This window comes from Bos indicus, chromosome 18 (assembly GCF_029378745.1).
Source record: "Bos indicus isolate NIAB-ARS_2022 breed Sahiwal x Tharparkar chromosome 18, NIAB-ARS_B.indTharparkar_mat_pri_1.0, whole genome shotgun sequence".
NCBI lineage: Eukaryota > Metazoa > Chordata > Mammalia > Artiodactyla > Bovidae > Bos > Bos indicus.
The window spans coordinates 51883608-51906294 of record NC_091777.1 but is presented as its reverse complement, the minus strand read 5'-3'; the positions used below and the strand labels follow the sequence as shown (position 1 = coordinate 51906294).

At 53.6% G+C, this 22687-nt stretch overlaps 2 protein-coding genes across 3 annotated transcripts; both read left to right on the top strand.

Moving 5' to 3' along the window:
• Positions 1-3565: 3565 nt before the first annotated feature.
• On the top strand, positions 3566-11151 carry RPS19 (ribosomal protein S19). 2 transcript variants are annotated; one of them, XM_070771144.1, is made up of 6 exons: positions 3566-3633; positions 4110-4180; positions 4464-4564; positions 9435-9618; positions 10139-10193; positions 10712-11151. In XM_070771144.1, exons 2-6 carry the CDS (start codon positions 4110-4112, stop codon positions 10943-10945), a joined length of 645 nt encoding a protein of 214 aa, XP_070627245.1. In that variant the 5' UTR covers positions 3566-3633; the 3' UTR covers positions 10946-11151. The 2 variants fall into 2 exon arrangements, with proteins under 2 accessions (XP_070627245.1, XP_019835594.1); XM_019980035.2 differs by having other exon boundaries at positions 3577-3633; positions 11080-11151.
• Positions 11152-17832: 6681 nt separating this feature from the next.
• On the top strand, positions 17833-21650 carry CD79A (CD79a molecule). Its single transcript, XM_019980288.2, has 5 exons — positions 17833-18062; positions 19443-19736; positions 19961-20079; positions 20971-21039; positions 21191-21650. Exons 1-5 carry the CDS (start codon positions 17987-17989, stop codon positions 21302-21304), a joined length of 672 nt encoding a protein of 223 aa, XP_019835847.1. The 5' UTR covers positions 17833-17986; the 3' UTR covers positions 21305-21650.
• Positions 21651-22687: the final 1037 nt, after the last annotated feature.

Below are 22687 nucleotides of genomic sequence, written 5' to 3'. Positions count from 1 at the left end.
AATCAGAACAGGAATAATCAAATTAGTCTTTATAAAAGGTTTTTCCTAAACTTGGGAGGTTCATGTATCTAAGATTTGAAGGACCTATAAAAGCATGGTGACAATTATCATTTATTGAGTACTCACTGTATGCAATTCCCACATATCCTCACAGCAACGCTGTAAGCTATGCATGATTACTCTGATTTTACAAACAAAGGAACAAGCTTAAAGAGAGAAAATGACTTGTCCAAGTATTTTAGGAAAAATTTGTAGGCAAATACTGAAGAAAGGTTCCTTTTCCTTGCCAGGCCCAAATCAATTGTGCTTAGTTGCTCAGTCGTGTCCAACTCTTTGTGACCCCCATGTAAGCCGCTAGGCTCCTCTGTCCATGGGGATTCTCCAGGCAGGAATACTAGAGTGGGTTGCCATGCCCTCCTCCATGGGAACTTCCCAACCCAGGAATCAAACCTGGGTCTCCTGCATTGCAGGTGGATAAATCAATTAATAGATAATTTTTATAATACAGAGAGTGAAAAATTCAGGAGACAGACAGACATCCCAAGGGTTTTTCAAAAAGTCTTTGCTTTTGCATTCAAGATAGCAGTAAGTAGTAATATCTTACTCACATTTGTTTCTTAGTCCTCTGCTGTCAAGTTTTTCTTCTTGAACTGTTCCAAGTACGTGGTGACCTGTTGAGCTATTCCAAAGATACGAAGATTTGGAGACCCCCATCCCCATTCCCACTCTTAAAAGGGCCAAACAGAAAGTTCATGCCTGGGAGGATGATTCTGCCTGGGCACTGATTCTGTTTCCTAATGTTACCTACACACCTCTTTTTATTCAAGATAATTGATGGTGATGGCATCCAATTACAACTTGCTGTTTTCCAGTTTGGGGTCTTGAGAAGATGAGTTGCTTCTAATTCTAACAGATTACAGAGCAACAAATCTCTAACACTTCTCAGGACTAGGACTCAGTGCAGGATAACCAAAGGATAACCTAAGTCGGTTTACACCTTCCTTCCCTGACCTTGTTTTAACTTAGATGTATGATTGCCCCTTAACAGACCTGCCTAAGCCTTGTGCCATGCTCTCTCAGTGACAGAGAGCCAAGCTCTACAATCATGGGGGAGGGAAGCATTGCAACATGCTAAGACCCTGCTATTCAGGGCTGACCAAAGGTCCCCAGTACACCAAGCTCACACAGCTGGGAACAGTAAAAGAGAAAGTATAATTTGAGGTTAAAGGATGACATGAGAAAAGGGAGGGGGAAAAAGAAAGTGATGAAGACTGGAGAAAGGAGCTGGGGGCAGGCCACTCCTCATGGACCCATTTCTCTGCAGCCCATCTCCCCTTCTTGTCAGACTTAGCAGGACCTTTTACAATCCTGGCTAGATCTAGTTTGTCTGTCAAATTGTCAGGGCGCCCCCATTGCTTCCCCAACCACTTCCCCAGGGAGAGAGGTGGAGGCTCTGCAGAACTCAGGTGTGGGGAAAAAGGCCGGTTTACAGATTGTTCATGCTCCTACATGGCTGAAGCATCCTTCACTTGCAGTTGTGAGGAGCCAATGGGCTCTTGGCCTCTGACAAGCCTTTGGAGATTAAAGCTAATAGACTGTAAGCACTGTCTCGTATGTCACTCCCTTTCCTAGCACCCATTACCAGGTGAGGAAAGGTGTTGCCCAGGTCCAACAGGGTACTGAGTAAATCATCCCTCTTCTAAGCTTCCTTCATGTATCATCCTCATTCGTGTTCTGCAGAAATCAATGAGTTTCCAGATCTGAAGCATCATCCTGCTCCTCTCCAAAGAGACACCCACTTCAGGAGCTCCTTTTACATTGTGCCCTTTGGGAATCCACACTCTCTTTCACTCAGTCCTGTGTGAACCTGGTCCCCTCCAGACTATGCTCCTTGACCAATGTAGCACCATCATACCACCTACCCCCATCCAGTTCTCTACTCAAACCCTCACTGCCTGATCCACGAGACCTCATCCTGCATCCCTGTCACATTGTGTAGCTGGCTCTGCAGCCGCCAGCGTATATTCACATAGACAATTCTATAACCCATGCCCTACATAGACCCTCATCCTTTTCATCTGACTTAATATCTCTAATAAGCCCCTTAGATAGACTTCCTTACATTCCTCAGGGGCCCTTGGCCCCTAGTTTACAAGCCTGATCACCTGGGCCTGTCCAGCCACGTTCTCCCCTCTAACAGAGCCTGCATGCAACTCCTCTCTGGCCACTCAGCATAAATGACTAAACACGCTGTCTTGATTCCTTAGGAATTTTTTTTTTCCCCTAAAAAGTCCATGTACTGTAACATGGCTTCATCACAACATGAACAACTTCCCACCCTCAAACCATTTTTTAAGAGTTTTTTTCTTTCAAGCAGTTTTGAGGTTCACAGCAAAATTGAGCAGAAAGTAAGAGCTCCCATATTCCCCTCGCTCCCCAAAGCCTCCCCTCCTATCAGCATCACACATCAGAGTAGTACATTTGTTAGAATTGCTGTCTACGCTGACACATTGTAGTTTACATTTAGGATTCATATTTCAATATTTTCTCCTCGCAGCAAGTCAGCAACTTCATCAAACCGCAGGTGTGTCCTCTGTGTTCTTGGACTTTAGTCGGATTAACCTAGATAATGCATGTAACACTGTACATGTTTACCTGTTTCTTGCACAGAGTAGGCACACAAAAAACATCTGCCGATAGAATTAGTATTGTGTGCACTTTGTCTGAAGAGGGGCTTCCCAGGTAAAGAATCTGCCTGCATTGCAGGAGGCCTGGGTTTGATCCCTGGGTTGGGAAGATCCCCTGGAGGAGGGCATGGCAACCTACTCCCCTATTCTTGGCTGGAGAATCCCCATGGGCAGAAGAGCCTGGTGGGATACAGTGCATGGGGTCACAAAGAGTCTGACAGGACTGAGTGACTAAGCACACACACATGTCCGAAGAGACTCGGGCTTTAGGAAGCAGAGCTGAACTTCGAAGGTCCCGCCTCTGCTTCCCTGTTCCTGCCCTTTTCTGCTCCCCGCCTCCAGGGCCTCATTCACACTCCGCTCTCCAGGGCCACGGTGAAGCAATTTCCGCCCTAAGAAGGGTGGGGCTTCCGTCTCCTGCTCTCGCGAGTACTGCTGGTCGAGAAAGGGCGGGCTGGCCGCCTTTCTTCCGTGTCCTTCCTCTGAGCTCCTGGTCACAGTTCCGCCCTTACTAGCCCCACCTTCGGCCAGAAAAGCCACTTCCACTCGGAAAAAGGGGTCGTCCCGCTGGAGGCGCCGGTCTATTTCCTGCCCAGCCAGTTTCCCCGTAACTTCCGCCAGGAGATACAGCCTCCGCCGCTATTCGTTCCATTCCACGATTGATGCAAACGAAACTAGATTCCCTCCTGCTCGAGATTAGAGCTCCTCACTCTATCTCGCTGCAGGAGAAAGAAGAGCGAGGAGGAAAAAAGCTTCCACCCTCCCACCAAACCCGCCCATGTCCGCGGAGGTGAAGCCGCCTTTGCCCTGAGAGAGGTGGAGCCAGCTTTTTTGTAAACCCGTTCTCGCGAGCTCTAGGAACTCTCGCGATAACTGACGCCCGACTTGTGCGCCCGGGAAACCCCGTTGCTCCCTTTCCCCTGGCTGGCAGCGCGGAGGCCGCACGGTAAGAAGAGTGCTCCGGAACGACCCGGGCGCGCGGAGTCGGGGCTCGGTTTCCGAGCCCGAGGCACGTGCCTGGGAGCTCCGGGGCACCCGCGTGGGGCCGTCCCGCCCCCTAGAGCCGCGGCCACGTGCGAGCGGCAGGTCTGGACATGTCTGACCCGCGCGGTCCGGAAACCGCGGCTGGGCCAGGTGGACACCCGGGAAAGCGCGGGTGGCGTGGAGGGCAGAATCAGGTGTTTGCTACATACAGCGTCTTCACAAACGGGGTCAGGCAGTGTTAATGCGCCCCAAAGAGACCGTGGTCATCGGTAAGCTCTGTAAGACCCTCAGGCGCCGGGGCCTCTAAAGCGGGGAATTGCAAGTAGGGCCTTCGGAAAGTAAGGGGAGTGCGGCGGTTCCGTCGCCGTGGGGCTGGGCCCCGACCGTTGGCAGTCTTCTCCATCCATCCTGTGTTCTCATGCTCGATCTTGCCCGCAGATGCCTGGAGTTACTGTAAAAGATGTCAACCAGCAGGAGTTCGTCAGAGCTCTGGCAGCCTTCCTCAAAAAGTGAGTGTGGGGACTGGGTGGGGGTCGAGTGGGTGGGGGCTCTGGTCTTGCCCGACGCCTCTGGGCCCTCGGGCTTTCTTTTTCTGGCTGGGGGAGCTTGTTGGAAGTTAGTGTGGAGTCCACTCTTTGTACATGAGGCCTGGGTTGTGTTTGAGTTTCAGTATTTTTCCTGTTGTGGGGCACATTGGGCTCCTAGTGATGTATAGTTGTGCTGACGGAAGGGAATTGGGATGGAGTTTGTGGAGGCTCCTGAATTGTGCCTTTCTGGCTGTCCTGGTCCCAGGTCCGGGAAGCTGAAAGTCCCTGAATGGGTGGACACCGTCAAGCTGGCCAAGCATAAAGAACTTGCTCCCTACGATGAGAACTGGTTCTACACACGAGCTGGTGAGGAACTGGGGCCTTTGGATGGGGCGTGGAGGGCGGGGTGTCCCCTTTGTGAGGTCTTACTTTTCCCCCAGAAATTCCGAGAGAAATATTGACTGTCATTGCGTGCTTTGTGTGATGTAGGGTAATTTTGTGTTGTGATATTTGTTCATTTGTAAGCAATTTTACGTGAGGACCCTTGCTTTCCTCGGAGCCTCAAGGGAATCCCAGGGACAATGAATAAAGTGTTCATCTTTTGCCTAGAGGTAGTTCGTTTTCTAGAGAGTCGTTGTGCTTTCAGTTTGTTTCCTGTTTTCATTCAGGTCATCACACTAGCCTATCTCCTCTTTAACAAGATGTTCATAACAAAGGGGTTGGAAATGTGACCCAGTTATTCTAAATCTTGACAAGTCTCAAGTGCTCAGAAAACGTTATGGTCACCCTGTACCACCTCCTTCTCTTAGCCTTTTATTAATCCTTCAGTAAGGACTGACTTAAGTATAGCCCCTGACTGCACAGTGTTAGTACTGTCTTGTCTGTCTTTTTAATGATTGAAGTTTCTCCTGTGTCCCCCATGAAGCTTATCTTGGGAGTGGGGGATGGGATTCAGCCCTGGATTGTTCCAAGGCAGCAGCCTCTGCACAGGCCTTCACTATGGCCTCCCAGCCTCTCCACTCCCAAGCCTTCCTCCTCTGTAAAGTGGGTTCTGTCCTGACCACAGCTTGTCTCCATGTGGGAAGCAGAGTTTAGAAGTTGACAAAACTCCAGCATGACTTTGAGAAGAGCTGGCCTTGGTCAAGTTGCCCAGTACCTCAGAACATGAAGTGTTTGTAGTCTGAGCCCTGATGACTGTGAGGTGAGTGGGGTAGGTAGCTTATCCACCTACTCACTTCAGTGTTTTTAGAAAGAAAGATGGGGAGTGGGACAGCGTGGACAAGACTGCCACTGCCACCCCATCCATCCATCTTGGCAAGCAAGGTTTGTGTGGTCCTGACTGCTTTTTTGTGATGCCCAAAATTTGGAGAGAGAGTAGTTTTTCTCATTTCGTGGGTGAATATGCACGTGTTATATAATCTGTACCTAACAGAAACCTCCCGTATAGGGACTGGTGGTAGCTGATTCACTGTTGATGTCAGAGTGGGCAAGACATGAGGTGTGCCTGCTCCTGAGACCACAACCCACTCGGCCTTGTCATCACTTGGAGTTGGTGGTGGGCAGCTGTCTTCCCTTGGCAACATTCTGTACTTTGAGTTTCTAGGTAGCGGGAGGTTGGGGGGTGGGGAAAGGCCGTGGGTAATACACACCTCGTTGAGCCTGCTGGTCATCTCTGCAGTTGCTGTGGCCCTTTCTGTCCATTGTGTACCTTCCCTAACATCTCACACTGGGTGTGTGCCCTCTGCCTGCCCTGCTGGTCTCCCTCTGGATTTCCAGAGCCCCCTTTTGACTGGACTTTCCCAGCTGGCCTAGTGGCACAGATAGCAGTTCTAGACCGAGGTTTGTCAGGGCACAGACATGGTTACTCGTTTACAGTCACAGCAGAGGCCAGGGTTGGAGCTATGACAGACTACTGTCTGGCCCTTAACAGGAAAAGTTTGCCAACCTCTATTGAAATCTGGAGTGCTCCCACTGAGTTTGTTCAGTTCATACTCCTTAGAGGAGAGTCATGCAAGATAACTTGTTTGCCCAGGAGGAGACTGAGGTACTGACAGATGAAGACCCTGGGAGGGTGTGGCAGGCTGATCTCAGGTGTAGATTACAGGGGCAGGGTAGGTGACAGGGCCTTCTAAGGGTGGTCTGGAAGAGCTGCGGTTATCTGTAGGGATGAATCGCCTCCAGGCAGTGGTGTTGGGGCCAGTGTGTGAGGGATGAGGTGTGGAGATGAACCGTTTCAGGAGAGCAGGGACCTCTGAGGGGAGGAGCAGGGTCAGGGGAGACATTAAGGGCTTTGAATGGGGCACTACATCGTAACCTGGGTAGACACGAGTGCTCAGATGGGCCTGCTTGAGAGGGAGGTAAGGATACGGTGTGTGTCTGGCAGTGAGTGAGCCGCTGCTGGATGGGGCACCTGAATCCCTTCTCCCCGCCACCCCATTTCTTCCTCCCCTCCCCCCCCCCCCCCCCCCCAGTGCCATACAGCTTGCAAAATCTTCGGTCCCTGCCTGTGGATTGAACCCAGGCTCTGGGCAGTGAGCACAGAGTCCTAACCCCTGGACTGCCAGAGAATTCCCACTGAATTGTAAGGTGGAGGCCAGTCCCAGTCTGAGCAGTTTCCTTTTCCCGCCTTAGGATTCAGTGGGTCAGGATGGAGCCATGAACGTGAAATTAACACGGGCTGTTGGTTTGCTAGGCTGTGAAGACTTGTTTGGTCTGCCGTTTGCCAAGTGGAGTATGACCTGCCCCCTCATCCACTTTGGGGCCCAACAAGACACCTAGCTGGGGTTTGGGGGTGCTGCGTGGTTCCTCCTACAGTTTGAGGCAGGAGTGACTCCTCATCTGGGTCTCCTAAAGGGAGCAGAAGGATGCCTTTGGAGGGGCTGAAGGAAAAGCCATTTGTGGCAAAACCTCGTTCATTGAGGCCATCATAAACACCATTGGGGTGGCCTGGATTTGTGCCCTTACAGCTCTCCTTCAGGAGGAGGGGCTGGGGCCTCGGCCTAGGTCTGAAGGGCTGAGGAGAGGAGGTAAAAGGGGTCAGTGTTTCTGTAGAACTCAATATTTTGACTGTTAATTCCAATTTGTGAAGTTAATACTCCTGCTCTCCCTTGTAACGGGTCAGAAAAATAACCTGCACAAACTGCTGTGATGTGGGGGGGACCTGGTACCTGCCACACCAGGTGGTCGGGGCAGGAGGCCATTGCCATGCCACTTGGCTTATGGGAGTTAGTTCCTCGACCAGGGGTTGAACCCAGGCCCTTGGCAGTGAGAAAGCAGGATCCTAACCGCTGGACCACCAGGGATGTCCCCCACACCTGCTAGTCGTAGTGGTGTTAAGTTGGGCTTTGTTGGGAGTTTGTTCTCTCCCTTTCGCTGCTGGGACTGGAGTACGTTGTCCCCATGAGTACCGTGCCACTGACCACTAGACATGGGTGGGCTGTGTCACAGCTGATGTGGAGCCATGTTGGGATTCAAACTCCAGCTATGAGGCACTCACCCCTTTCCGTGGTGAGATTGGGCTGAGTGCTGTCCTGCTTCGGCAAAATTCACGTCTAGTGTGCAGCCTCTTCTGGGTGTTGGTGAAATTGGGGGTGTTCATCTTAACCCTTCTGTGGGGCTCTCATGCCTTCCATAGCCCAAGTGGAGAGCGGGTCTCCACATGGAACCAGGGCATGGCCAGACAGGTGTCGGTGGCGGGGGAGGTGGCCACTGGGCATCTGCACTGGTCTTGAAGGCCATTTTTCCATGAGGTTACTCCCTTGGCAGAAAGGTTGAGGGAAGGGGGCATCTTATAAGAGGTGAGTCTTTTGATCCTGGCAGTGGGTAGGCTGCTTGATGCCTGGAAGAGGGTCAGAACCCTGGTATAGAGGATGGCATGACTTCCCTGGTAGCTCAGACAGTAAAGCATCTGCCCACAATGCGGGAGACCTATGTTCAATCCCTGGATTGGGAAGATCCCCTGGAGAAGGAAATGTCAACCCACTCCAGTATTCTTACCTGGAAAATTCCATGGATGGAGGAGCCTGGTAGGCTACAGTCGATGGGATCGCAAAGAGTCGGACACGACTGAACGACTTCACTGGCATCTGTAGGCAGGTGGTCACAGTGCAAATCATGGGGACAGAGAGAACCAAGGAGAGTGATGTAAAGGGAGCAGGGCCAGAGGCAGTGATACCAGGGAGAGGCTGCTCAGTGGTCCTGGTGAAGTGGCCCGTGATAGGCCCCTGTAGCCTGTGTCCGCATCTGGAGGTGGGCCGACAATGGGCTGTGTGCAGGAACTGCCCTGGGAGGGGCAGCTGGAGGGGAGGAGGAGCCCACCCCAGCTCTTGACACAGGAGGGTCGTGGACATGGTCCAGTGCCCTGTGACTCTTGGCAGCAAGTCATTATTGAGAAAATAACTTCTGACTCATTTTCAGGACCTGGGAGAATCTTAACGTGCGGGGATCTGGAGTCTCTACCCTTGAGCTTTCATCCAAGTAGGGCCATGTGGTGGCCAGCATCTGGGCCCCAGTTCTTTCAAACCTCAGTGGCTCCCTGAGGTAGAAAACCAGAAGCTTCTGCAGGGCTGTCTGTTCCTCCAGAGCAGCCACACTATCAGGCTGGCTCCAGAGGCCATCTTAGTACTCACAGGAGAGAGCGTAAAAGCAGGTGGCACAGGGCCTGGCGTTCCAGTTGAACAGGAGAGATTTCCAAGGAGACTGGCCAGGGGACTTGCCCGAGCCAGTCTAGGGCTAGAAACCCCAGTCCACAGAGCAGGTTGACGTACCTTCCAGGTTGGGATTGTCCATGGCGTTAGGATGTCAGCACCGCTGCCATGGTGAACCCGAGCTCTTCAGGGCAGGCCTGGGACAGGGGGCAAGCAGTAGGTCCTTTCTACAACTCTCCAGCCCTGCAGAGTTCCCAGACAGCTGGTTGTGGATGGCCATGGCTTAGACGTTTGCTGGGCTCTGTCCGTGAAACCTCAGGTCCGCCTCACCACTTGGCCAGGGCAGTCACAGCTAAGAAAGTCCCGAGGGCAGCAGGAAATGCCTGGTCACATGGCTGCGACAGTCCCTCCACTGCCGGTCCCCCCAGGCTCCTGAACTAGGGGCAGTGGAGCCTTGTGTGCGTTCTCCTGTTCTCCGTTTCCCCGACTGTAAGATGGTGAGACTCTGCTCCCTGTGGAATTCAATGTGTGACTCTGAGCACGGCCTGTGCCTGAGAAAGGTTCTCAAGCCTCCCTTCCCTCCCACCCAGCTTCCACGGCACGGCACCTGTACCTCCGGGGTGGCGCTGGGGTTGGCTCCATGACCAAGATCTATGGGGGGCGCCAGAGGAACGGCGTCATGCCCAGCCACTTCAGCAGAGGCTCCAAGAGCGTGGCCCGGCGGGTCCTCCAAGCCCTGGAGGGGCTGAAAATGGTGGAAAAGGACCAAGATGGGTAAGCCAGCGAGGGGAAGCTGGGCACGTGAGGGGGCTTGGGGCCAGGTCCCCAGTGGTGCCTGAATGGAGGACCATCCTCCTCTGCCCGTCAGGGAGGTGTCAGGTGTGTCCTGGCCCTCGGGCAGGCAGGGGGTTCAGAAGAGTGAGCAGCCGAGGGGCCTCGCCCCGACCTCTCTGGCTGACTACTCCAGGCTCCAGGAAGGTAATTTAGCGACTGTCTGCTTTCATTAGCCTGCTCGTTAACTTTTCCCAATTGATTTTTCGGGGCTTTTGATCTATTGCTTGCAGAAACGACACCCCATCAGCTCAGGATGAGGGGGGGTTCCCATTGCAGCCTCCAGCTTGTTAGAATGCAGCCGACTGGGGACCTGAGTGGGACTTGGCTGGCGTCATGAGGTCCTGCGGCCAGGCGCCTCCTTGGGAAGCCTGACTTGTGTCCAGGAGAGGCCTGGCCTGGGCCAGGGATGCTGGTGCGAGTCCGCGCTCACCTAGGCCTGTGTGACCCTTCTCTCCCACAGGGGCCGCAAACTGACGCCTCAGGGACAGAGAGATCTGGACAGAATCGCTGGACAGGTGAGTGGGGACTTCAGTCACCACCCAGGGGCCTCTGGAGCCTGGATTTTGACAGTTTCCTCCTCTGGAGGGTACAGCCAGGGAAGCAGGGGTGCAGGAGAAAGAACGTTTCTAACAGACTTCCCTTCATGGGGGCTGGGAGACAGGTTGGAATGCAGGGCCCTGGGTGAAGGGAGCCCCGGGCCTGGGTGCAGCCAGCTGGGTCTCTTCTGCAGGGCACGTTCCCTCACAGGGCACGTTCCCTCGCAGGCCAGTCTGTCTCCCCAGGTCAGCCTTCTAATTCTGACTGCAGGGTTTCTTCCTTACTCCTGATAAGGGGCATCAGGCAGGGTGCCCAGAACCTGGCCTCCGTGTGGAGGCCGACTGACTAGGCACCCTGGGCCAGTCTCCCTGTCTGGGGTAGTGCTCTCAGCCACCTCACAAGGTAGTGGCGAGGATTCCTGAGCTGCAGCAGCAGGAGCCCCGGGGCCTGGCATGAAGCTGTTGTTGGTTTTCTTCTTTGTGTGTTGTTGACTTAGGCCCCCTGGGAGCCTTGGACTGTGGAGTCCCTTAGTTTCTCAGTGGCAGACAAGAGTGGCATATTCAGCCGTCTGGGAGCGGGAGGTGGCCTGGCAGGCGGTAAGGACAGTGCAGGGCCTGGCACCAGCAGCAGTGTGGATTGGGTTAATGGGCAGAGGTCAGAATCATACTACAGTGCTCTCGTGAGTCCCGGTTTCTGCTTCTGTAAAAGGGGGAAGTGCCCGAGGCTGTGAGCCTCTGGTGAGATCAATACATAGGAAACCACAAATCAGGAGGCCTGGTGCCCCCTGGTTAGTGGGGAGCTTCGGTGAAGTGCCCCAGCACAGGGCCACAGCTGATCGTAACTATTTGTCTATCTTTCCCACAGGTGGCAGCTGCCAACAAGAAGCATTAGAACAAATGATGCTGGGTTAATAAATTGCCTCGTTCGTAACCCCGGTCTGGGTCTCCTGTTTTGGGGGGTGGGGCAGGAGGACGGAGTGCTTCCCTTCCTTTGTGAAAGAGGCGCCAGGGGCTTCCTGGATCGCTGTAGTACTCAGCAGCCCCAGAAGCCTGAGGCCTGGCTTCCAGATTCAAACGGGTTCTACCCCAAGTGGGCAAGGTGCTGGTGTGCGACCCAGGGCCTTTGCGTGTCCGCAGAGCAAGTCTCCAAAAAAAGAAACTGAAAGTTCAAGCAGTGGCCCTGCTGGAGCAAAGCAGGAGGGGCCCTGGGGCTCAAGTGCTGCTTCCCTGGAAGGAAGTGGGCAGGGGCAGCCGCCCTCACTCCGGGCGGTCCTTGTGTGCCTTCCGCCCAAGGTTTTGACCTCTGCCTCTGTGCACTTCCTTTCCCTGATCTACTTGGGATCCCTAGCCTGGGCCCTGCTATACCCCCTTCAACCAGGGGAAGCTGCAGCATGGACCCAGTTGGGGCCAGGGTGCTAACTTCCTTCCCCAGGGGAGGGATGTAACACCTGCACAGAGGCTGTGGTCTGGGGCCCGCTCCGTGCCCTGCCCCCTCTGGGTCTCCGTGGTGATTGGCTCTTGGCATTGATGGGACCTTCCCTGGTAGCTCAGACGGTAAAGAATGCTTCCCTTGCAGAAGGGAATGGCTGCCCACTCCAGTATTACTGCCTGGACAATTCCATGGACAGAGGAACCTGGTAGGCTCCAGTCCATGGGGTCACAGAGTCAGACACTGAGCAGCTTTGAATCTTAGAGGGAGAAGCCTTACCACCCTAAGGACCAGGCCCACCTCCCAGCTGGGGAAAGCCAAAATGCTGAGGCTAACCTGTCTAGGCCACAACCCCTGAGGTTCCTCCACCCTAAGTTACCACTGAGATCAGACCTAGTGCCATGCCTGACTTCTGGACTCGGAGTGACATGGGTTTGAGTTCCACTACTGCCCATAATTGCTACGATCCTGAGCAGCTTACCCTCAGCCTGCTCTTGTTTGTAAAGCTACTTATTCCTGCCTGAGGGATTCTGGGAGAGTCCCTGTCGGCTCAAAGCCGCATACCTGGTGTACCGAGATGTTCAAAGTGAAAATACCAGACCACGGAGTCACAGACCTTTGGTACTACTGCCCCCAGCTCAAAGTTGTCAGGGCTGGGAGTTACTGATGTGAACACTAGACTACAGCCTACCAGTGTGTTTCTACCCGAGTACTCCAGTCACTCTAGTGTCCGAAACCTTGTGACCCCACGGACTGCAGCGCTCCAGGCTTCCCTGTCCATCGCCAACTCCTGGAGCTTACTCAAACTTACCCATCATGTAGGTGATGCCATTCAGCCATCTCATCCTCTGTCTTCCCTTCGGCCTTCAATCTTTGCCAGCATCTGTCTTTTCCAATGAGTCAGTTCTTCGCATCAGGTGGCCAAAGTAATTGGAGTTTTAGCTTCAGCATCAGTCCTTCCAATGAATATTCAGGACTGATTTACTTTAGGATGCGCTGGATCTCCTTGCAGTCCAAGGGACTTGGAAGAGACTCCTCCAACACCACAGTTCAAAGGTGTCGATTTTTGGGGACTCAGCATCTTTTTGGTCCAACTCTCAAATTCATACATGACTGCTGGAAAAAACCATAGCTTTGCCTAGACAGACCTTTGTTGGTAAAGTCATGTCTCTGCTTTTTAACATGCTGTCTAGGTTGGTCATAGCTTTTCTTCCAAGGAGCAAGCGTTTTTTAATTTCCTGGCTGTAGTCACCATCTGCAGTGATTTTGGAGCCCAAGAAAGTCTGTCACTGTTTCCATTGTTTCCTCATCTATTTGCCATGAAGTGATGGGACCGCATGCCATAATCTTACTTTTCTGAGTGTTGAGTTTTAAGCCAACTTTTTCACTCTGCTCTTCATCAAGAGGCTCTTTAGTACTTCTTCCATTTCTGCCATAAGGGTGGTGTCATCTGTGTATCTAAGGTTATTGATATTTTTCCCAGCAATCTTGATTCCAGCTTGTGCTTCATCCAGCCAGGCATTTCACATGATGTACTCTAAATATTAAGTTAAATAAGCAGGGTGACAATATACAGCCTTGACATACTCCTTTCCCGATTTGGAACCAGTCTGTTCCATGTTCAGTTCTAACTTGCTTCTTGACCTGCATACAGATTTCTCAGGGGCTTCCCTTGTGGCTCAGCTGGTAAACAATCTGCCTGCAATGCAGGAGACCTGGGTTGGGAAGGTCCCCTGGAAAAGGGAAAGGCTACCCACTGCAGTATTCTGGCCTGGAGAACCCCATGGACTGTATAATCCATGGGGGTCGCAGAGTCAGTCACGACAGAGTCTGAAGTACTAGAGGTGCTGTATAACCATATCACTTAATACTTTTGTGAAGTAGGTGCCCAAACACACCCACTGTTTCAGTTCAGTCGCTCAGTCGTGTCGAACTGCGACCCCATGAAATCACACCAGGCCTCCCTGTCCATCACCAACTCCTGGTGTCCACCCAAACCCATGTCCATTGAGTCAGTGATGCCATCCAACCATCTCATCCTCTGTCGTCCCCTTCTCCTCCTGCCCTCAATCTTACCCAGCATCAGGGTCTTTTCAAATGAGTCAGCTCTTCACATCCAGTGGCCAAAGTATTGGAGTTTCAGCTTCAACATTGTTTGGAGATGGGAAAAAGTAGTCACAGGATGCATGATTTTCCTCATGACCTACAGCTAGGAGGTGGCAAAGCCAGCATTTGGTAGCTACAGCCAGCTACCTGGGCTGTAGCCCCTGAAGGCCTTAGAAATGAGGAAAATGAGACCCAAAGGGTTACACTCCTGGGCATGGCCTTGAGCCAGTCACTCCTTGTTTGGGACCTAAGTTTCCTCTGGTCGATTGAGAATGAAATTTCCCAGAATTGTCCTGGGAATGCAATGCCAAGCATCTGGTTAGCTTGCCCAGTGCCAGATACCAGGGGTGCTGGGTAAGTGGGTCGTGGAAGTGCCCAAACCAGCCTGCCTGAGAGGGCCTGCAATGCGTCGGATGCACCCCTCTGGCCACTGGGGGGCAGTCAAGGTCCTGAAAACCAGCTTGGCCAGGAGTGATGCTGAAAGAGGTGAATTCCCAGGGTTGCAGTGACTGGACCACCCAGGTATCTTCCTACGTGGGAGTCAGAAGGAGGAACTTTAGTACAGAGGGGCTTATAACCCCCTATACAGAGAGGAGCCCAACGGAACACCTGGGTCCCTGGAGGGAAGGGGGGAGGGTCCAAGGGCCAGAGAAGAGGAAGTGTGTCCTAGGAACCCTGCTCTGTGATATTCTTACAGCCTCACAAGGTAGAGGGGTTGTGCCCAAGTTACAGGAGGAGAAACTGAGGCTCAGATGACCAGAGCTGAGATTCAAACCCAGGAGGTGTGATCTCTTGAGGCCCACGTCCTTCTGTGTGGGTGACATTTGAACTTTTTTAAAATTACAAAAGACTTCAATACACAAAACAGTATAATAGTGTAACAAGGACCCATGAACCCACTACCCAGCTTAAAAAGTAAAACGACCTAAAACTAAGAGAGACAAAGCCTTCTGTGTACCCTTCCCCCAGAGGGAAGCCCCCTTGCGAGTGGGGTGTCACTCCCCTGCATGGGCTCACCCCTTTCCTGCACACACGTTTCCCTAACAGCACACGTTGCTTTGCCTTTTGAAAACAAGTCAGCTGGATCCTGCCACAGTCCATTTCTTCTCATTTTTTTGTTGGTCCTGAGACGCAGCCCTGTTGACAAGAAGCTCGGACTCTTCTGCTGTGTGCTACTTTATTGACAACCAATACTTAGGCCACCTGATGCGAAGAGCTGACCCATTGGAAAAGACCCTGATGCTGGGAAAGGAAAGCAATGACAGAGGATGAGATGGTTGGATGGCATCACCGACTCAATGGACATGAGTTTGAGCAAACTCCAAGAGATGGTGAAGGACAGGGAAGCCTGGCACGCTGCAGTCCATGGGGTCGCCAAGAGTCGGGTACGACTGAGCAACCAAACAACAGCCAGCAGCCCACTCCAGTATTCTTGCCTGGACAATCCCATGGATAGAGGAGCCTGATGGGCTACAGTCTATGGGGTTGCAAGAGTCAGACACGACTTAGCGACTAAACCACCACCACCGTGAGTTTAGTTCAGTCGCTCAGTCGTGTCCGACTCTGCAACCCCATGGACTGCAGCATGCCAGGCCTCCCTGTCCATCACCAACTCCCAGAGCTTACCTAAACTCATGTCCACTGAGTTGGTGATGCTATCCAACCATCTCATCCTCTGTCGTCCCCTTCTCCTCCTGCCTTCAATCTTCCCCAGTATCAGGGTCTTTTCAGATGAGTCAGCTCTTCACATCAGGTGGCCAAAGTACTGGAGTTTCAGCTTCAACATCAATCCTTCCAATGAACACTCAGGACTGATTTCCTTTAGGATGCACTGGTTGGATCTCCTTGCAGTCCAAGGGACTCTCTAGAGTCTTCTCCAACACCACAGTTCAAAAGAGTCAATTCTTCGGCACTCAGCATTCTTTTTGGTCCAACTCTCACATCCATACATGACCACTGGAAAAACCACAACCTTGACTAGACACACCTTTGTTGGCAAAGTAATGTCTCTGCTTTTTAATATGCTGTCTAGGTTGGTCATAACTTTTCTTCCAGGGAGTAAGTGTCTTTTAATTTCCTGGCTGCAGTCACCATCTGCAGTGATTTTGGAGCCCCCAAAAATAAAGTCAGCCACTGTTTCCACTGTTTCCCCATCTATTTGCCATGAAGTGATGGGACCGCATGTCATGATCTTACTTTTCTGAATGTTGAGTTTTAAGCCAACTTTTTCACTCTCCTCTTTTACTTTCATCAAGAGGCTCTTTAGTTCTTCTTCACTTTCTGCCATAAGGGTGGTGTCATCTGTATATCTGAGGTTATTGATATTTCTCCTGGCAATCTTGATTCCAGCGTGTTCTTCATCCAGCCCATCATTTCTTATGATGGGATTTTTTTAATTTTGGGGGGATGCTTGGACTCTTCACATAAGTTAAATAAGCAGGGTGACAATATACAGCCTTGACGTACTCCTTACCATAGCTCCATGTATACGTTCATTCTCCTATAAAGGAATTTCTCATCTGTTTCCCAGTTTTGGCTGCCAAAAATCTCCCTGCCATGAATTTCTTCCTAGGTGTCCCCTTATGTGTGTGTGTCTTATATGTGTGTGCACATGTGTGACATGGGCCCCTAACAGCTCACAAACATCTCAACAACTTCATATCATTCCACTCCCCCACCCCTCAGGCTTCATTTTCCTCCCACTTGACCTAAAATGATGTTCAAAGGAACCTGGGCACACGTGAGTGACTTGGAATCCCTGCTCCGCCACCAGAGTGTAACACTGGGCAAGTGACAGATGGTGCCCCTCTCTGTGATGGCCTGAGTTTCCCCCCTTTAAATTGGTGGGGGTGGGGGCGGTAAGTGGCCTACCCTACTGACCTGTGGCTGAAATGAAAGAACACCAGGAAAGAGCCCATTGTGGCCCTTGGATGTCAGGAATATCATCTTAAGTCACAGCACCAGGGAGATATTTTCATCCTCATCTCTTGGATTAAAAATGCTGAACCTCAGGGACTTCCCTGGTGGTCCAGTGGCTAAGACTCCATGCTCCTAATGCAGGGGGCCCGGGTTCAATCCCTGATCAGGGAACTAGAACCCACATGCCACAATTTACTAGAGTTCGTATGTCACAATTAAGACCCTGCGCTGCCACATAAATAAAATGATACATATATACATTTTTAAATGCCGAAGCTCAGAAAGGAAAGCCATCACCTAGTCACAGAATTGGTGAGCCTGCCTCATTTATTTCTCATGTGTGTATGTTAGTTGCTCAGTCGTGTCTGACTCCATGGAATTCTCCAGGCAAGAATACTGGAATGAGTAGCCATTCCCTTCTCCAGGGGTTCTTCCTGCATCTCCTTGTATGTATGTGCGCATGGGATTGAACCATTGTCTCCTGCCTTGGCAGGTGGATTCTTTACCACTGAGCCACCAGGGAAGCCCTTATTCCTCATAAACATTAATAATAACCAACCTTTACTGAGCACCTATCCACGTGCCGGGGTCTTGTGTTCAGCGCTGTGCATGTACAACCTCTAAATTCTCCTTTCCAACCCCAAGAAGGGAGGACACAGAGGCTCAGGGAAGCCGCCCTGCAAGGCAGGGGACGTGGGTTTGAACCCTGGTCAGGGAACTAAGATCCCACATGCCATAAGGCAATAAGCCCAGGGCCACAACTAGAGAATCTGTGTGCCCCAGCGAAGGATCCCGCATGACACAGCAAAGATCTCATATGCTGCGACTGAGACCCAATGCAACCAAATAAATTAATAAGTATTTTAAAAAAAGAAGTGAGGACACAGAGGCTCAGAGAGGGGACAAGTTTTGCCCAAGGCCAATGAGAGGCAACGACCAAGCTTGGAACCACCACCACCCTTGACTGCCTGTGTGCAGCAGGCCCCCCAAACCCTAGCTCCCTCGGGCGGGGCGGGTTTCCTTTCCAGTGACGAGCCAGGCCTTGAACCAATCTCTTCCCCCCACCCAAGCAGCCTCCTCTCAGGGGAGTTGTGGTGGCCACAGGTGCAAGGAGCGGTTCCTCTCCACTCACGGCCTGAAGCCTCCTCCACCAGGGGCTTCCCCCTAGCCCGCCAGCCAAAGAGCCCAGCAGTGGGGCCAGCGAAGCCCATCTCCGCAGGGCCGGGCAGGAAGTGGGGCGGGGTTTGGGGCTCAGCCGAGGTGGGATCTGGTACCCCAGGACTGCTGCAACCCAGACTAACCAACCCACTGGGAGAAGATGCCTGAGGGTCCCCAAGCCCTGCAAAGCCCGCCTGCCACCATCTTTCTCCTCCTGATCTCCGCTGCTGGCCTGGGTACGTGGTTAACAGGCAGGTGCTGGGGGAGTCAGTAGTGGGAACTGGGAGATTGCTGAGAGAGGCCCCAGGCAGAGGGGGAGGGAGAGGAGCTGGCAGGAGGCAGGCTAGAAAAGACCCTGTAGAAACTGCATCTGTCTGCTTGATTGTCCCAAACAGGCCGGTGGGAAGCTGGAGGGGGCTCAGCGAAGTTGAAGGCGCGCGTCCTGGCCCGGTGGAGGGAGGCAGGGGCAGGAGACATCTTCCCCACCCGCTCGCCCCCCAGATCAAAATAAGGAACTAAGGTTGCCCTTGACTGACTGAGCTCCAGAGCTGGGGGCAGGGACGGAACGGTGGTGGGTAGCGGTAGCGGTCAGCTTCAGTGGGGAGAAAAAGCTTTCTCCTTTTCTGCCTTGAATCCTAGTCCTCACCTCTACTTAGGGAACCCCTTCTCAATGTTGGGGGAGTAGGTGACCTTCCCCCTTGCCCTCCCACACAATGCCAGCTGGCAGGGCTGTGACCACCCTGTTTGACCGAGGAGTTGAGAGAGGCGGCCAGTCACCCCAAATTTCCACTGGGAGCTGAGATTGGAGTGACTCCCCCGGTTGCTGTCTCTTGCCCCACTTCCTCCTCCTTCTCTCTTCCTCACCTCTGCCCTCCTCCTTCCAAAAGAGGCAGAGCCAGCCATGCGGACTGGCCCAGGAGGAGGGGCACAGAACTGGGCCTACCGCCCCCCCACCGTTTCTGGGCCGCCCCATCTCCTTCCACCCAGCTGAGGCCCTCCCAGCCCTAACCAGCTAGCTCAGCCCAGTCCCTGACCTCACCCCTGGCCCTCAGCTTGACACCCTGGGGTGGGCCCAGGGTCACAGGGCAGGGCAGGCTCACAAACTGGCAGGAAGAGGCCCAGGGCCAGGGGACTCCTGCTGCCGTGGGTCGCAGCTGGCCCACTGGTAGAATGGGTCGATGACAGAACCGATTTCTATGGGTTCTGTGATAATTACACAAAGTAAATAAAGTGCCAGTGTGGGGCTGGGCAGGGGCTGGGTGAGAAAATAATCCAGGAGGGCCTTCAGGAGGAGGTGATGCCCAAACTGATTTTGGAAAGAGCTTCCTGGCCTGGGGCACTGCTAGTCCTAGGGAACTGCCTATTCAAGTGCCAGCGAGCTCAGAGGGCATGGAAGCACAGAGGAGGGGGAAGAGGGAGGAGGTGGCTCTGAAGGGGCAAGTGGGGACACCCCCCAGCCCCCTGCCCTCCACTCTGGGTGTGTCACTCACACTTCTCCACACCCCACCCCACACACACATACACACACAGCCAGGAGGAGTCCTGCAGCTACCAGGGGTCAAGCTGGGTCAGTGTCCCCATTGGCTGTCCCTGACCCATCTGCCTCCTCTCTGCAGGCCCCGGGTGCCAGGCCCTGTGGGTGGAGTGGGGCCCACCCTCGGTGACGGTGAGCGTGGGGGAGGAGGTGCGCCTCCAGTGCACGCACAATGGCAGCAACACCAACGTTACGTGGTGGCACGTCCTCCAAAGCAACTCCTCATGGCCCCCTGTGATGTATCGCGGGGACGTGGGTGCCGGGGGCGAGCTGATCATCAAACCAGTGAACAAGACTCACAGGGGCATGTATAGGTGCCAAGTCAGTGACGGCAAGAAGATTCAGCGCTCCTGCGGGACGTACCTCCGCGTGCGAGGTGAGTGCCCATCCCGTCCATCCGCCGGGAAGGCGGGTTGGAGCCCGTGCCTGCATCGCCTGCATCTCGGGCATCCTGGGTCTCCGGCTTTCACGCAGTGGCCAGTCTTCTCACCTGTAAAGCGGGAGCGGCTTCCACGGTCTTGGGCCTCGCTGGAGGGGGCGTGACCTAGGGGCGTGGCCATGGGGCAAGGTGGGGCTCTGAGCCGTATTCCCTCCTCACAGACCCGCTCCCTAGGCCCTTCCTGGACATGGGGGAGGGCACCAAGAACAACATCATCACCGCCGAGGGCATCATCCTCCTCATCTGCGCCGTGGTGCCTGGAACGCTGCTGCTCTTCCGGGTGAGCCTGCCCCCCAGGCCCACCCCGCGGGGACTAGCGGACCCCCAAGAGTCCCTCCCGCCTAGAACTTGGCAGAATGGCAGCACCCACCTCCCAGGCGCCGAGGGCCTGAAAATTTAATAGAATGAACGCATTTGAAACTGTGCTGGGACCAGAGGGGCATCCTTGCTCAGTCTCCCCTCAGGGTTCTCTTCACCTCTGGCCCCAGGGATGTCTCACTGGCCCCCTCTATCCAGGAGGGCTGTACCCTTCAGATGTAGCCAAGGCTGGGGGAGATGGGAACTGGTGTCATCCCGGAGTGTCTGACCCCCACCAGCGTCTCTTTGGCGTGCATGTGTGCTCAGTCGCTAAGCAGTGTCCTGTTCTTTTGCACCCCGTGGACTGTAGCTCACCAGGCTCCTCTGTCCATGGGATTTCCTAGGCAAGAATACCTGAGTAAGAATACCTGGCTCAGCAGTAAAAGAATCCACCTGCAATGCAGGAGACGTTGGTTCCATCCTTAGGTCAGGAAGATCCCCTGGAGACGGGAATGGCAACCCACTCCAGTATTCTTGCCTGGAGAATCCCATGGACAGAGGAGCCTGGCAGGCTACTGGCCACAGGATCGCAAAAAATGTCGGACACAACCGAGCGACTAAAACAACAACAAATTCTCTTTAGGCCACAAGACAACTATAGCCACTTAGTACTATTGCTCTATTTGTGGGGAAGAATAGGCAGTGGTACAATCAAAAGGATACTGGCTTGGACCCAGAGTGGCCTGCCACTTACAGGATATGTGACTCTGGGCATGTCCCTTAACTCCTGGCCTCCAGGAGGGTCTGAAAACATGATCTCTATCCACGGCCCCCCCTCCGCCCCCACTCACTGAAGCTCCCCATCCCTCAACAGAAACGATGGCAGAACATGAAATTCGGGGCTGATATCCAGGATGACTACGAAGACGAAAATCTCTATGAGGTGAGTGGAAGGAAGGTGGGGGCAGGTGCAGAGCGGGGGCAGGTCTGCAGAGTAGGGTGGGGGGGTCTCCTAGGGCTCCTCCTTGAGGCTGGTTGGGGGCAGGGAACCGGGCCTCGGGGCACTGAGGCCCACCACCCTGTTTCCTCCCCAGGGCCTGAACCTTGATGACTGCTCCATGTATGAGGACATCTCCCGGGGCCTCCAGGGTACCTACCAGGACGTGGGCAGCCTCCACATCGGAGATGCTCAGCTGGAGAAGCCGTGACCCTGCTGGGCTGACCCGCCATGCACCCAACCCGTGTTTCACCCTACTTCCCCCCGAAGCCGCTCTCTTTTCACAATCTTTCCTGGGAGTGTCCTGACTCAACTTCCCCCTGGGACTGTCCACTCTTCTTCCCTCTAGGTCATCCTCGTCCTCATCCCCTCCACACACCCTAACTGATCCTCCCCCTATTGCCTTTCCCTGGCTTCCCCCACCCACCCACCCAGCGGGTGATGAGCCCTTACTCACTGCCTCTAGGGGAGCTGAACGTAGCAGCCTCCTTAGTGTCACCTCCCCTCTGCCTGCTCTGTCATGGCCACTTAGTGATAATAAATCCTTCCCAACGGCAGACCTTCGCAGGAGTCATGGATCTCGTGGGGACCATTCCCCTTCCTTTTCTGAAACCGAGAAATCCAGGACATCAGCCCCCTCCTCCCCCAGCCCCTGTCCACTCCCCACACCTGGGACCAGGTAGCCAGTCTTGGCCATCTCCTGAAAATACAAGAAGTGTCTTGGGAAGGGTCCTACCCCAGGCTCTGTGCCTCAGCAGAGGGGGACACAGCAGGGTCCCAGGTAACCAGTTGTATTCATTTATGTGCATCTGAGTTGCCAAAACACAGTGTACTCTCTGCTGGGACTGGTACCAAATCCTGACCATAGCCACACCTGTTCTCTGCTGCAAGTGGACTTGTAAAAGTGGGATTTGGAGAGCCTGTGGCAGTAAATTGGGGATGGTGGGAAGACCTGGAGGGGATGACAGAGAAGGACAGAGGTACAGTGTGTCTGAGCTACAGAGGGGAGGGAAATTGAGACAGAGATAAGGATGGAGAGACAGAGTGAGTGAACTGAAAGACACCGGGGAGACAGGGCATCAGAAACAGATGCCAGGACAAGACAAAAAGGCAAGAAGGGTCCATTGAAAATGGACATGGAGAGGCTGACCCCTGAGACTCTAGGAAAAGCAACAGATGGGGAAATGACTGATGGGGATGCTGAAAGATCCAGACCCAGCGATGGGGAGAGAAGCCTCTGAGACAGAAAATGACAAAGAGTTTAAAAGACAGCAGGGAGAAGCAGAGGCCCGGGAGCAAGAGGGAAAGACCTCAACGGAGCAAGAGAGTCAGCGACAGAGGCAAAGAGAGGAACACGGACAGAAACACACAGAAGCAAAAACAGAGACCAAGAGACACACAGAGACTCAGAGCAGGGGAGGCGACACGCAGGTGGAGACGGACGCAGGGCCCCCAGCCTCGCCAGGGAGGTGATGGCCGATGTCAGGCAGATCTGAGAAAAGTGGTGCCCGCGCCCTGCGGAGGGACAGACAGACAAAGCCGGGAGAAGCTGGGCGGGGTCCGGGTGGGGCCGATGCCCGCAGGTCCAGGGCGG